General features: G+C 35.8%; 1 protein-coding gene across 1 annotated transcript in view; it reads left to right on the top strand.

Annotated features, from left to right (window-relative positions):
- CUL3 (cullin 3) overlaps nt 1-14,306 on the top strand; it is a 124,542-nt gene that overhangs the window by 105,325 nt on the left and 4,911 nt on the right. The window contains exon 14 of the mRNA XM_024124528.3: nt 4,645-4,831. Within this exon, the coding sequence (XP_023980296.1) occupies nt 4,645-4,831 (187 nt within the window). The remainder of the gene's footprint in view (nt 1-4,644; nt 4,832-14,306) is intronic.

The following is a 14,306-nucleotide window of genomic DNA, read 5'->3' as shown; positions in this document are numbered from 1 at the left end:
GCAGAACCTGCAGTGCCTTTATGACCCAGCCTTGGAAGTCGAGTATCGTCACTTACTTATTTTGTTGGTCGCTCAAGTCAGCCCTGATGCAGTGAGGGGACCACACAAGGTTAAAACATACCAGAATCATTGCAGGCCATCTTGGAAACTGCCTACAAAAGGTGGCATTTATTGTAGTGTCACATTTAATCCATAGTAGTCAGGCTGCTCAGGCTTTTTCCTCTTTTTATATAGTTTTTGGAATGAAGTCTGTATTGTGATTTAGAACAGCTAAAATACGGAAATACATGTAATGGTAATATGTACCTTGGATTTTTAGTAATAGCATTTAATTTTTGAAAGAGGTATGGATATTAATACATATTTTTCTGAACGTTCTTTATTATACTTTTCAAAAATTTCTGAGAATGAGTGAAATATAAAAGCTAATTGTAGACAGTAGCAAAATTAATGTCAGAATTTGAATAGAAAACCATTAAACAACAGTGGTAATTGATATGTCATCGAGAACTTATGTCATTAATGTGGCATAACAATATATGAAGGAAAATAGTTGGAAGTATAAGGAGAAATAGACAATTCCACAGTTAACAGAAATCCCTCACAAATGTACTGATTGACTATATGATAAAAAAGAGGGATATAGAAGATTTGAATAACACAATTAGCAAATTAAAATTGAAAGCTATACAGGGAACTTTGAACTCAGAAAGCAAAATACACAAATTGTTCTTGGGAAATATCTGAGGCTGGCCTAACCTTATTACTAAAACTGAACAAGGAAAATACAAGAAAGAAAGGGAAGCTATAGGTTATTCAAAATAAATACACAAATCTTAAGTAAATATTATTAGCAAGTTATATTCAGCAGTCTATTGAAATAATAATCCACTCTGTCCAAACAGGGTTTATTCCTGGAATACAAAGAAGGAATTTGTTAACAGATAGTTACTGAGATTTTATAATAATAATAAAATTAACTGATCACTTGCTATATTACCAGACATCATTTCAAGGAGAAAATCAGTGATTTCCACAAATGTGCAAAAAGCACGCGAGAAAAGTCAGTCCCCACTTCTTATTTCCAGATGGGGGACTCTTAGCCACCTAAGAATAGAATGAAATGCCTAATGGCATATGGATGTATCTAATGAGAGACCTAAGCTTTAAATGAGAGACCTAAGCAAACAGTAATTAGTAGTAAAATGTTAGACACCTTCCCATTAAGGCTAGGAACAATTTAGGATACCTGCCTTTACTACTACTATCCAACCTTGTTCTGCAGGTCCTAATAAACACACTAGAAAAGAAAAAGGAATGAAATTTATAAATATCAGGAGTTGACAAAGTTTGTAGACAGTATGATTGTCAGCTATAATAATCAAGTGAGAAATTATTCTTTGAGGAGAGCTTGGTTGAAAAGTTTTCCCATAAATCATACTTACTATAAGTCAACTTTTCTCTACATCAGAATTAATCTGAAAATGACATGAGGAAAAGGATGTTTTACTAAGAATCATAATCTTTCTAGGAATCATTCTAACACAAAAAGTAGAAGACTTACACGAAAAAGGCTATAAAAGAAAAGAATATGGAAGGGTAAATGTACCTGAAAGGGAAAGCTATGTGTTATAAAGGAGCTTTTTTTTTTTTAAGTCACCTATAAGTTCAGTGAAATCTCAATCCAAATCTGCAGAAGATTTCTTTTCTGTGAAACTTGACAAGCTGATCCCAGAATTCATCTGGGCAAGAAAATGCACAAGAATTGGCAAGGAGGGGCAAGGATTTGGGAGATGGGAAGGCCCAGTAAGAGGGAAAGGAGTATGTCTTAATACCCATACATAGCTCAAAGTTAAAATTGTTTTTAACATGTGTAGACAAATAGGTCATTTGAACAAAATAGAGAGTCCAGAAACAGATTAGTATATAGAGAGGTGTTTGGAATGCGATATATTTACCATTTCTAATAAACTAAATTAAAATAACTGCTACTTCATTTGTGGGAATGGAAGAAGAGTAGTATGGTGAACTTAGTTCCATATGCCATATCAAATGTAAAATCAAAATCAAATTCCAGGTAGATGTAAGCACAAATCTATAAATGTAATAGAAAAAAACAGTATTTTGATAAGCGTGATATAAGTAAGGCCGTTTTTCAAGCCTCTTACATAAACCACAAAGAAAAAGACTGACAGATTTAACCAAGTAAAAAGTAATAAAACATGTAAATGATGAAATAAGTTAAAAGAGAAGATAAAGAGTCTAGGAGAAATTATTTACAGCAAGTAAGAGTATTGGAAACTGTAATACGTAAAGAGCACCAGTAAATCAATACAAAAACAGTTGAATAGAAAAACGTGGAAAGAATATGAATAGATAAAGCACAGAAGAAGAGTTAACAGATATTGTGAACATAAAAAGATGGTTTTTTCTTTTGTTGATTATAGAAGTACAAATTAAAATAATGAGATACCATTTTTAGCCCAATAGATGGGCAAAAGAAAAAGGCAGTTCTGTGTTTGAATGTAGAGAGAATGAATACTTATAACTGCTGTGAAGTTAAATAGTTAAGAAACTTGAAAGGCAGTTTGTCACTGTCTATCAAATATAAAATCTTTATAACTCTGTGGAAACAAGTACATTTCTAGAAATCTGCTTCAGAAACCTAGCTCTTGTACTCAGGCAGAAGTGCATGCTCCATCACAAAATTGGATACAATCTCAATCTCCATATTGTGATAGAGCAGTACTGTGGAATTCCCTTTAGCTTTAACGTCGTTATGCAAACATGGAAAATCATCAAGAAATTAATGGAAGAATTCATATGGTGTGATCCTGTTTATATTTAACACTAATACTAGTGTATAGGTAAGTATGTTAATGTACATACATGTATATGTGTATTTGTATTCATGTGTGTGTATATATATATGTAGATGTATTTTTTTTTAAATAGCATAGAAAGATGAACATTGAATTGCAGTACAGACAGTTCCTGACTTATGGTGGTTTGACTTAAGATTTTTCAACTTTATGATGGCACAAAGCAGTACGCATTCGGTTGAGGCTGTACTTTGAATTTTGATCTTTTCCCGGGCTGGGATCAGCAAGCTGCAGCTCTCAGCTAGGTGATCACAAGAGTAAACAACTGATACACTTATCACCATTCTATACCCATACAACCATTCTGCTTTTTACTTTCAGTACAGTATTCAATAATTACATGAGATATTCAACACTATTATAAAATAGGCTTTGTGTTAGATGATTTTGCCCAACTATAGGCTAAGCTATGTGTTCTGAGCATGTTTAAGGTAGGCTAGGCTCAGCTAGGATGTTCAGTAGGTTAAGCGCATTAAATGCATTTTGAACTTATTCAGTATTATGAGTTTATTAGGACATAACGCCGTTGTAATTTGAAGAAGATCTGTAGCTACCTCTAGGAATGATCTGTAGTTGTTAAAATACCACCTAAGAAGGTATTTCCGGTTCTTTGACTATATGGTTAAACAATAATACATGTAAATAAGTCACTTTTAGCATGTACATAATAATTAGTTAACATTCTGATTATTAATAGCACCTGTTTAATTTGCTGGGATTAACATTTATATGTCTAAAGTATGTAGACATACTGAGATCATTTGAAGCAAGGGAATATGCATCGTCATCACTAAAGGTCACATTTCTTTCAGTCTCACTTACCTGACAGTCCTTTAGAAAAGCCTAAACTATTCCTCAGAGACTTGTGAAAGGGAGAACAACTCTCTCCAGATCAGTTACGTACTCTGAATAACACCATCTTTATGCCCACTCTTCCTGAGCTCGTTTTGAGAGAAAAAAAAACAGCTTTATACAGTGAATCCAAATGATATATCCTAATATGAAGATTTGCTGCGCCATACAGTACCTGTAGATGTGAAGGGACTAAATCATATACATGTACGATTCTCTTACTGTCCCACTGACATAAAAAGACTATAATGAATTTAAAAGTTACAGATTCACTCTTTCCTGAACTGTTTTTTTTTTAGTATTACATTTTATTCATGCCATAATAATGTAGCAAAAATTATCACCTGCACTTCAAAACATATTTCATATTGCTTTTCATATTTAGTATTAATTACCAAGTATTTTAAAAATTTTTTTTTAATTTGGTTATACAGGCAGTAAAAATGGTCAGCTTGGATTGTAAATTTTGATAGTATGATAGAAGACCTTAGGTCAGGCTTACTTTGCTTATTTCTAGGAAAGAAGTTGCTAAGCAGTAGAGTAGTATGGATAAACTTGAGAGGAGGGAAGATTGTAGAGTATTTCTAAAATTAGCAATCATATGTTGATTAACACTTTGTTTTTTACCTAAATATTAAAGCAGGTCCCTTAATAATCTCTGCTGGATGACATTCTTAGACTGTGCTTTATATCTCTGAAACAAAAAGTACATGTCTTTTCAGTATTTTGTAATTTGAACTACCTTTTTCTCTAATTTGTTCAAATAAGTGAGATTTTAGAGTCATAATAGGAAGTTCTTTGTTGTAAATTATTTAATGGAATTACCTCTCTAATTACTGCTTGGTCAGTTTTACTTACTAATTAATCATCTTTCAAAAAGTCTAATTATGTTAATCTGATGAAATTTCAGGAAATCCAACAAGAGACAGATATCCCTGAAAGAGAACTTGTTAGAGCCCTGCAGTCCCTCGCCTGTGGTAAACCAACACAGCGGGTTCTCACAAAGGAACCCAAGTCAAAGGAAATAGAAAATGGTCACATATTTACAGTTAATGATCAGTTCACATCCAAACTACACAGAGTCAAGATTCAAACAGGTATCTGGAATTACATTTTTCTCTCTCAAAAAATTATATATATTTCTTCTTTCTAAAAAAATTCTTAATTGTTGGATTTCTATTTTTTAAAAAGTAATGCTTTTCTGGTGCTGCATGACATATAGGCTTAAGAAGTAAAGCACTTTTATTGATATGTGTTCCTGTCAAAATGCAGTTGAATCCAAGTACAGTAAGCATTTTAAAAAGTCATTCATAATGTGAACAAGTATTTATTTCCATATGGTTTTCGACAAGTGAAATATAATTTTATGAACATATTAGTACTTATAATTGTTTTTAACTGGTTGAGTTAACTAATAGTCATTGATGTCTATTTTAAAACATTTACAGATTTCTCAAAATTGGGAGTTACCTATTTAAAATTTAATCTTTAAATGCAACTATTTATATTTGATAAATACTTTCTAAGTTTCAAAATTTAAAAACCCATATTCTCTCTCTAACTTAAAAACAGTGATGACCCTGTTGTGAACAGATTTTGGTACAGCTTTTTTTTTAGGTTGATGGTAAACGTCCTACACTTATTGTATATTTAGCAATGTAAGGTGTATATTTTCTTTGCATTTAAGGAGGAAAAAAGGCACTTCACCTTTGCTGATTTTTAAAACTCTAATGTAGCTTGCTACCTGGTTTCAAAACTAGTATTAAAAAAAAAAAAAAGTATTAGGTAAGCTTCCCAGTGGTAGTTTATCTATTACAGCTAATATGTTTGTACAGTAAGATAAACTTTTTAAATGACTACAGTTTTCTGATTTGAAAATGGTTTTTTTACATTATGTATTAATAAAAGATAACGTCTTTTAAAAATTATTTTAATGTTAAATATACAATTGATTGCCGGAATATATTGATTCAAGAACTTTTTATATATACACTTTTGTTTTTCTTTTTGACCCTAATTGGATATTCTTTTCAAAGCAGCGTGGTCTCTCTTTACAGTCTTGACTACTTCGCCCCATCATTGCAAACCTTATCATTGTGTCTTATCTTCATCACCAAAATTGATCCATATCTTTGGGACACAGATGTATATTAAAAATAGAACTGTGCTAAGGAGGGTCATGGAATAAAATTTCTTCTTCTCCCAGTACAAGACATATGACTTTATAGTTTTGGGCAGAAATGGGTTTTGGATATCAGGACTTACTTGAATCTCAGATTTAGAGGATATATGGTGATACATATCTGAAATACCTAGCCTCACCCTGCTTTATCCTAAATAAATAAGTGTCTTTGTAATGCAAGATTCCATCATGCCCCGCAAATATTGTCAGATATTATTGTGATTATCAAAAAAATAGTCTTCTTCATAGATTGTTAATTTTTGGTGTTAAGTGTGTGTGTATAGTATTTTAGATCTGATTAAAATAGGAATATAGTTATATATGATGAAGAATTTGGCTCGATGACCTTTTAAAGTTCTTTTCAGCTGTAAAATTCTGTAAAGAAAAATGTTTTTCATTTTGAAATGGTGCTTAGATTATCTTGACTCTTACTGATATTTTGTAGAAGTTAAAATTTTCTCTCTGGTGATAAGTATTGTGACCACATAGTTTTTTTTAAGTTGTCAAAATACATGTTTACCTTTTTGAGAAAGTACTCAGGCTCGTAATCAAATATTTAGAGAGGCTGATCTTACCTACTTAAGCTGCTTTTTACCGTGGTCAGTAATAGACATTCAAGCAAAAACTGAAAAGCATTTACTCAAATAACACAACCTTTGAAAAGAATTAGATTCATTGTATTTTACAGTGATTTCCATAGTTGACAGCCTTCCCCACCACCATCACTCACCTTCTCTGTCCCTTTCCTCCTAATACATCTAGATACTTAGGTACCCACTTACACAGCAGATACCCTTGTTATGCTCTTCTTAAAAATGCAGAGAGTATTGTGCTAGGCTCTGGGAGTGAGCTCCTGCCCTCACGTTTTTAAAAACATCATAATTCAGTGTGTATCACCACAATCTTCCCATTTATCTTGGAGTATATTAATGTAGGTGACCAAATTTAGATGAACCAGTGGATTGTTAAAAAGTTGTTTTTCTCCCTCCATTTTATTTTATATATTTTCACATCTGCAGGAAAAGTGAAAAACGCTCTAATAGATAATCATTAAAATTTTGCCATATTTGCTCAAGCACCCTTATTTCCACCCTCGTGCTCTCCCTCTCCTCCCTTCATATACATATATATTTCTTACAGCATTTTTAAAAATAGCTCTTTATTGGAGTATAATTGCTTTACAATACTGTGTTAGTTTCTGTTGCACAAGAAAGTGAATTAGTCATGTCCCCATCTCCCCTCCCTTTTGAGCCTCCCTGCTATCCTCTCTATCCCACGTCTCTAGGTCATCGCAAAGCACCAAGCCCATCTCCCTGTGCTATGCAGCTGCTTCCCATCAGCCAGCTATTTTACATTCGGTAGTGTATGTATATCGATGCTACTCTCACTTCGCCCCAGTTTTGCCCTCCCACCCCATGTCCTCAAGTCCATTTTCTATGTCTACCTCTTTTTTTTAGATTCCACATATATGCGTTAATATATGATATTTGTTTTTCTCTTTCTGATTTACTTCACTCTGTGTGACAGTCTCTGGGTCCATCCACCTCACTACAAATAACTGCAGTTTTCTTTTTATGGCTGAGTAATATTCCATTGTATGTAAGTGCCACATCTTCTTTATCCATTCATCTGTCATTGGACATTTAGGTTGGTTCCATGTCCTGGCTATTGTAAATAGTGCTGCAGTGAACATTGTGGTACATGTCTCTTTTTGAATTATGGTTTTCTCAGGGTATATGCCCAGTAGTGGGATTGCTGGGTCATTGCTAGTTTTAGTTTTTTAAGGAACCTCCATATTGTTTTCCATAGTGGTTGTATCAGTTTACATTCCCACCAGCAGTGCAGGAGAGTTCCCTTTTCACCACACCCTTTCCAGCATTTATTGTTTCTAGATTTTTTGATAACGGCCATTTTGACCAGCGTGAGATGATACCTCATTGTAGCTTTGATTTGCATTTCTCTAATAATCAGTGATGTTGAGCATCTTTTCATGTGCCTCTTGGCCATCTGTATGTCTTCCTTTGTGAAATGTCTATTTAGGTCTTCCACCCATTTTTAAACTGGATTGTTTGTTTTTTTGATATTGAACTCCATGAGCTGTTTGTATATTTTGGAGATTAATCCTTTGTTGTTCCATTTGCAAATATTTTGGTTGTCTTTTTGTCTTGTTTATGGTTGGTTTCCTTTGCTGTGCAAAAGCTTTTAAGTTTAATTAAGTCCCATTTGTTTATTTTTGCTTTTATTTCCCTTACTGTAGAAGGTAGGTCGAAAAAGATCTTGCTGTGGTTTATGTCAGAGTGTTTTTCCTGTGTTTTCCCCTAAGAGTTTTATAGTGTCTGGTCTTACATTTAAGTCTTTAACCCATTTGGAGTTTCTTTTTGTGTAAGGTGTTAGGGAGTGTTCTAATTTCATTCTTTGACATGTAGCTGTCCAGTTTTCCCAGCACCACTTATTGAAGAGGCTGTCTTTTCTCCATTGTATGTTCTTGCCTCCTTTGTTGTAAATTAGTTGACCATATGTGCGTGGGTTTATCCCTGGGCATTCTGTCCCGTACCATTGATCTGTATTTCTGTTTTTGTGCCACTACCATACTGTCTTGATTACTGTAGCTTTGTGGTATAGTTTGGAGTCGGGGAGCCTGATTCCTCCGACTCCGTTTTTCTTTGTCAAGATGCTTTGGCTATTCGGGGTCTTTTGTGTTTCCATACGAATTGTAGAATTTTTTGTTCTAATTCTGTGAAGAATGCCATTGGTAGTTTGGTAGGGATTGCATTGAATCTGTAGATTGCTTTGGGTAGTATAGTCATTTTCACAGTATTGATTCTTCCAACCCAAGAACATGATATATTTCTCCATCTGTTTATGTCATCTTTGATTTCTTTCATCAGTGTTTTATAGTTTTCTGAGTACAAGTCTTTTGTCTCCTTAGGCAGGTTTATTCCTAGGTATTTTTTTCTTTTTTGTTGCAGTGGTAAATGGGAGTGTTTCCTTAATTTCCCTTTTCTGATTTTTCATTGTTGGTGTATAGGAATGCCAGAGATTTCTTTTTTTTTTTTGCAGTACGCGGGCCTCTCACTGTTGTGGCCTCTCCCGTTGCGGAGCACAGGCTCCAGACACGCAGGCTCAGCGGTCATGGCTCACGGGCCCAGCCACTCCACGGCATGTGGTATCTTCCCGGACACGGGCACGAACCCGCATCCCCTGCATCGGGAGGCGGACTCTCAACCACTGCGCCACCAGGGAAGCCCTCAGAGATTTCTGTGCCTTAATTTTGTATCCTGCAACCTTACCAAATTCATTGATTAGTTCTAGTAGTTTTCTGGTGGCATCTTTAGGATTTTCTACGTATAATATCATGTCATCGGCAAACAGCGACAGTTTTACTTCTTCTTTTCCAATTTGTATTCCTTTTATTTCTTTTTCTTCTCTGATTGCTATGGCTAGGACTTCCAAAGCTATGTTGAATAATAGCGGCGAGAGTGAACATCCTTGTCTTGTTCCTGATCTTAGTGGAAATGCTTTCAGTTTTTCACCATTGAGTATGATGCTTGTTGTGGGTTTGTCATATATGGCGTTGATTATGTTGAGGTAGGTACCCTCTTTGCCCATTTTCTGGAGAGTTTTTATCATAAATGCGCGTTGAATTTTGTCACAAGCTTTTTCTGCATCTATTGAGATGATTGTATGGTTCTTATTCCTTAATTTGCTAATGTGGTGTATCACATTGATTGATTGCATATATTGAAGAATCCTTGCATCCCTGGGATAATTCCCACTTGATCATGGTGTGTGGTCCTTTTAATGTGCTTTTCGATTCTGTTTGCTAGTATTTTGTTGAGGTTTTTTCCATCTATGTTCATCAGTGATATTGGTCTATAATTTTCTTTTTTTGTGATGTCTTTTTCTGGTTTTGGTATCCGGATGATGGTGGCTTCGTAGAATAAATTTGGGAGTGTTTCTCCCTGTGCAATTTTTTGGAAGAGTTTGAGAAGGATGGGTGTTAGCTCTTCTGTAAATGTTTGATAGAATTCACCTGTGAAGCCATCTGGTCCTGGACTTTAGTTTGTTGGAAGATTTTTAATTATGGTTTCAATTTCATTACTTGTGATACGTCTGTTTATATTTTCTAATTCTTCCTGGTTCAGTCTTGGAAAATTGTACCTTTCCAAGAATTTGTCCATTTCTTCATGGTTGTCCATTTTATTGGCATATAGTTGTTTGCAGTAGTCTCCTATAATTCTTTGTATTTCTGCAGTGTCAGTTGCAATTTCTCCTTTTTCATTTCTTATTTTATTGATTTGTGTCCTCTCCCTTTTTTTCTTGATGAGTTTGGCTAAAGGTTTATCAGTTTTGTTTATCTTCTCAGTGAACCAGCTTTTACTTTTATTGATCTTTGCTATTGTTTTCTTTGTATTTCATTTATTTCTGCTTTGATCTTTATGATTTCTTTCCTTCTACTGATTTTGGGTTTTCTTTGTTCTTCTTTCTCTAGTTGTTTTAAGTGTAGGGTTAGATTGTTTATTTGAGAGTTTTCTTGTTTCTTGAGGTGAGATTGTATTGCTATAAACTTCTCTCTTAGAACTGCTTTTGCTGAATCCCATAGGTTTTGGGGTCGTCGTGTTTTCATTGTCATTTGTTTTAGGTATTTTTTAAATCTCCTCTTTGATTTCTTCAGCGATCTCTTGGTTATTTAGTAGTGTACTGTTTAGCCTCCATGTATTTGTTTTTTACAGTTTTTTTCCTGTAATTGATTTCCAGTCTCATAGCATTGTGGTCAGAAAAGATGCTTGATACAATTTCAATATTCTTAAGTTTTTCAAGGCTTGATTTGTGACCCAAGATGTGATCTGTCCTGGAGAATGTTCCATGTGCACTTGAGAAGAAAGTGTATTCTGCCACTTTTGGGTAGAATGTTCTATAAATATCAATTAGATCTGTCTGTTCTGTTGTGTCATTTAACGGTTGTTTTTCCTTATTTATTCTTTGTTTGGATGATCTGTCCGTTGGTGTAAGTGAGGTATTAAAGTACCCTACTATTATTGTGTTTCTGTCAATTTCTCCTTTCATGGTTGTTAGCATTTGCCTTATGTATTGAGGTGCTACTGTGTTGGTGCCTAAACATTTATAATTGTTGTATCTTCTTCTTGGATTGATCTTTTGATCTTTATGTAGTGTCCCTCCTTATCTCTTGTAACTTTCAATATTCTTAAGTTTTTCAAGGCTTGATTTGTGACCCAAGATGTGATCTGTCCTGGAGAATGTTCCATGTGCACTTGAGAAGAAAGTGTATTCTGCCACTTTTGGGTAGAATGTTCTATAAATATCAATTAGATCTGTCTGTTCTGTTGTGTCATTTAACGGTTGTTTTTCCTTATTTATTCTTTGTTTGGATGATCTGTCCGTTGGTGTAAGTGAGGTATTAAAGTACCCTACTATTATTGTGTTTCTGTCAATTTCTCCTTTCATGGTTGTTAGCATTTGCCTTATGTATTGAGGTGCTACTGTGTTGGTGCCTAAACATTTATAATTGTTGTATCTTCTTCTTGGATTGATCTTTTGATCTTTATGTAGTGTCCCTCCTTATCTCTTGTAACAGTCTTTATTTTAATGTCTATTTTATCTGATACGAGTATTGGTACTTCAGCTTTCTTTCCATTTGCATGGAATATCTTTTTCCATCCCTTCAGTTTCAGTCTGTATGTGTCTCTAGGTCTGAAATGGGTCTCTTCTAGACAGCATATATATGGGACTTGTTTTTGTATCCATTCAGCAAATTTGTGTCTTTTGGTTGGGGCATTTAGTCCATTCACATTGAACGTAATAATATGTATGTTCCTATTACCATTTTCTTAATTGTTTTGGGTTTGTTTTTGTGGGTCTTTTTCTCCTCTTGTGTTTTCCCCTTAGAGAAGTTTCTTTAGCATTTGTTGTAAAGCTGGTTTGGTGGTGCTGAATTCTCTTAGCTTTTGCTTGTCTGAAAAGCTTTTGACTTCTCCATCGAATCTTAATGACATCCTTGCTGGGTAGAGTAATCTTGGTTGTAGGTTTTTCTCTTTCATCACTTTAAGTATATCCTGCCACTCCCTTAAGTATATCCTGCCACTCCCTTCTGGCCTGCAGAGTTTCCACTGAAAAATCAGCTAATAACCTTATGGGGATTCCTTTGTATGTTATTTCTTGTTTTTCCCTTGCTGCTTTTAATATTTTTTCTTTGAATTTAATTTTTTTTACTTTGATTAGTATGTTTCTTGGTGTGTTTTTCCTAGGGTTTATCCTGTATGGTACACTGTGCTTCCTGGACTTGGGTGACTATTTCCTTTCCCACGTTAGGGACGTTTTCAATTATAATCTCTTCAAATATTTTCTCAGACCCTTTCTTTTTCTCTTCTTCACGAGTATTGGTACTTCAGCTTTCTTTCCATTTGCATGGAATATCTTTTTCCATCCCTTCAGTTTCAGTCTGTATGTGTCTCTAGGTCTGAAATGGGTCTCTTCTAGACAGCATATATATGGGACTTGTTTTTGTATCCATTCAGCAAATTTGTGTCTTTTGGTTGGGGCATTTAGTCCATTCACATTGAACGTAATAATCAATATGTATGTTCCTATTACCATTTTCTTAATTGTTTTGGGTTTGTTTTTGTGGGTCTTTTTCTCCTCTTGTGTTTTCCCCTTAGAGAAGTTTCTTTAGCATTTGTTGTAAAGCTGGTTTGGTGGTGCTGAATTCTCTTAGCTTTTGCTTGTCTGAAAAGCTTTTGACTTCTCCATCGAATCTTAATGACATCCTTGCTGGGTAGAGTAATCTTGGTTGTAGGTTTTTCTCTTTCATCACTTTAAGTATATCCTGCCACTCCCTTAAGTATATCCTGCCACTCCCTTCTGGCCTGCAGAGTTTCCACTGAAAAATCAGCTAATAACCTTATGGGGATTCCTTTGTATGTTATTTCTTGTTTTTCCCTTGCTGCTTTTAATATTTTTTCTTTGAATTTAATTTTTTTTACTTTGATTAGTATGTTTCTTGGTGTGTTTTTCCTAGGGTTTATCCTGTATGGTACACTGTGCTTCCTGGACTTGGGTGACTATTTCCTTTCCCACGTTAGGGACGTTTTCAATTATAATCTCTTCAAATATTTTCTCAGACCCTTTCTTTTTCTCTTCTTCTTCTGGGACCCCTCTAATTCGAATGTTGGTGCATTTAGTGTTGTCCCAGATGTCTCTGAGATTGTATTTTCATTTCAGTTATTATGTTGTTCATCTCTGTTCTTTAGTTCTTCTAGGTCTTTGTTAAACATTCCTTGTATGTTCTCAATCCGTACCTCCATTCTATTTCTGAGATTCTGGATCATCTTTACTATCATTATTCTGAATTCTTTTTCAGGTAGATTGCCTCTTTCCTCTTAATTTATTCGGCCTTGTAGGTTTTTACCTTAACTCCTTCATCTGTGACATGTTTTTTTGCTGTCTCTTTTTTTTTTTTTTTTTTTTTAATGAGTGGGATTGTGTTCCTATCTTACTGGTTGTTTGGCCTGAGGCTTCCAGCACTGGAGTTTGTAGGCTTATTGGGTAGAGCTGGGTCTTCGTGCTGAGCTGAGGACCTCTGTGAGTCCTCACTCTGATGAATATTCCCTGGGGTCTGAGGTTCTCTGTTAGTCCAGTGGTTCGGACTCGGATGGACTCGGATTTCCTACTGCAGGAGCTTCCGCCCAACCCCAGGCTCATGAACCAAGATCCTGCAAGCCACCTGGGGCAGCAAAAAAAAAGAACAATAACAAAGTAAAAAATAAAATTAGATTAGGAAACTAACACATATGTTAGGAAGAATATAAAAATATAGATGAATCAGCAAGCGGAAGGTACATCAGATCAGTACCACAATAGTAAGAAAAAGAAGGAGAGAAAAAGGGGGAGGGCCTTGGCTGTGGAGGGGGTGCTTAAGCAAAGGCGAGGTTTGGGTGGTGGGCGGGGCCTATGCTCAGGACCCACAGGGCTGGAAAAGGCCCTGGGGGCTGTGAGGGGTGGAGCTTAGGCTCAAGGAGCAGAAGGGCCCCAGGCATGCCCCCCACCCCTGGTCTCAGAGGGCAGGGGACCTCACCTAGGGGCCCAGCAGGCTTCCTGGGCTTGAGTGGTGGGGCAAATGCCCTCCTCTCCTCTCCTGCACCTCTGGTCTGGGAGGGCCCCTTCTGATCTCCTGGGCCTCCCTCCCGTGCTCCCAAGGACCTACGTGGCCTGGAGGGGGACTTTGGGGGGCAGGGGACTGGCCTGGGAGCTCAGCAGGCTCCTTTCCCACTCTTCGTGGTGAGTCCCTCCTGCCTGTGTCTCCTGATCTACCCGGCCTCAGGGGTGCCGATCCTGTCTGGCCTCCGCTTCTCCTCCCCCCTCAGTCCCCCTGT

The sequence above is a fragment of the Physeter macrocephalus genome, chromosome 2, assembly GCF_002837175.3.
Source record: "Physeter macrocephalus isolate SW-GA chromosome 2, ASM283717v5, whole genome shotgun sequence".
Classification (NCBI taxonomy): domain Eukaryota; kingdom Metazoa; phylum Chordata; class Mammalia; order Artiodactyla; family Physeteridae; genus Physeter; species Physeter macrocephalus.
This window is presented reverse-complemented; position numbering and strand designations above follow the sequence as displayed.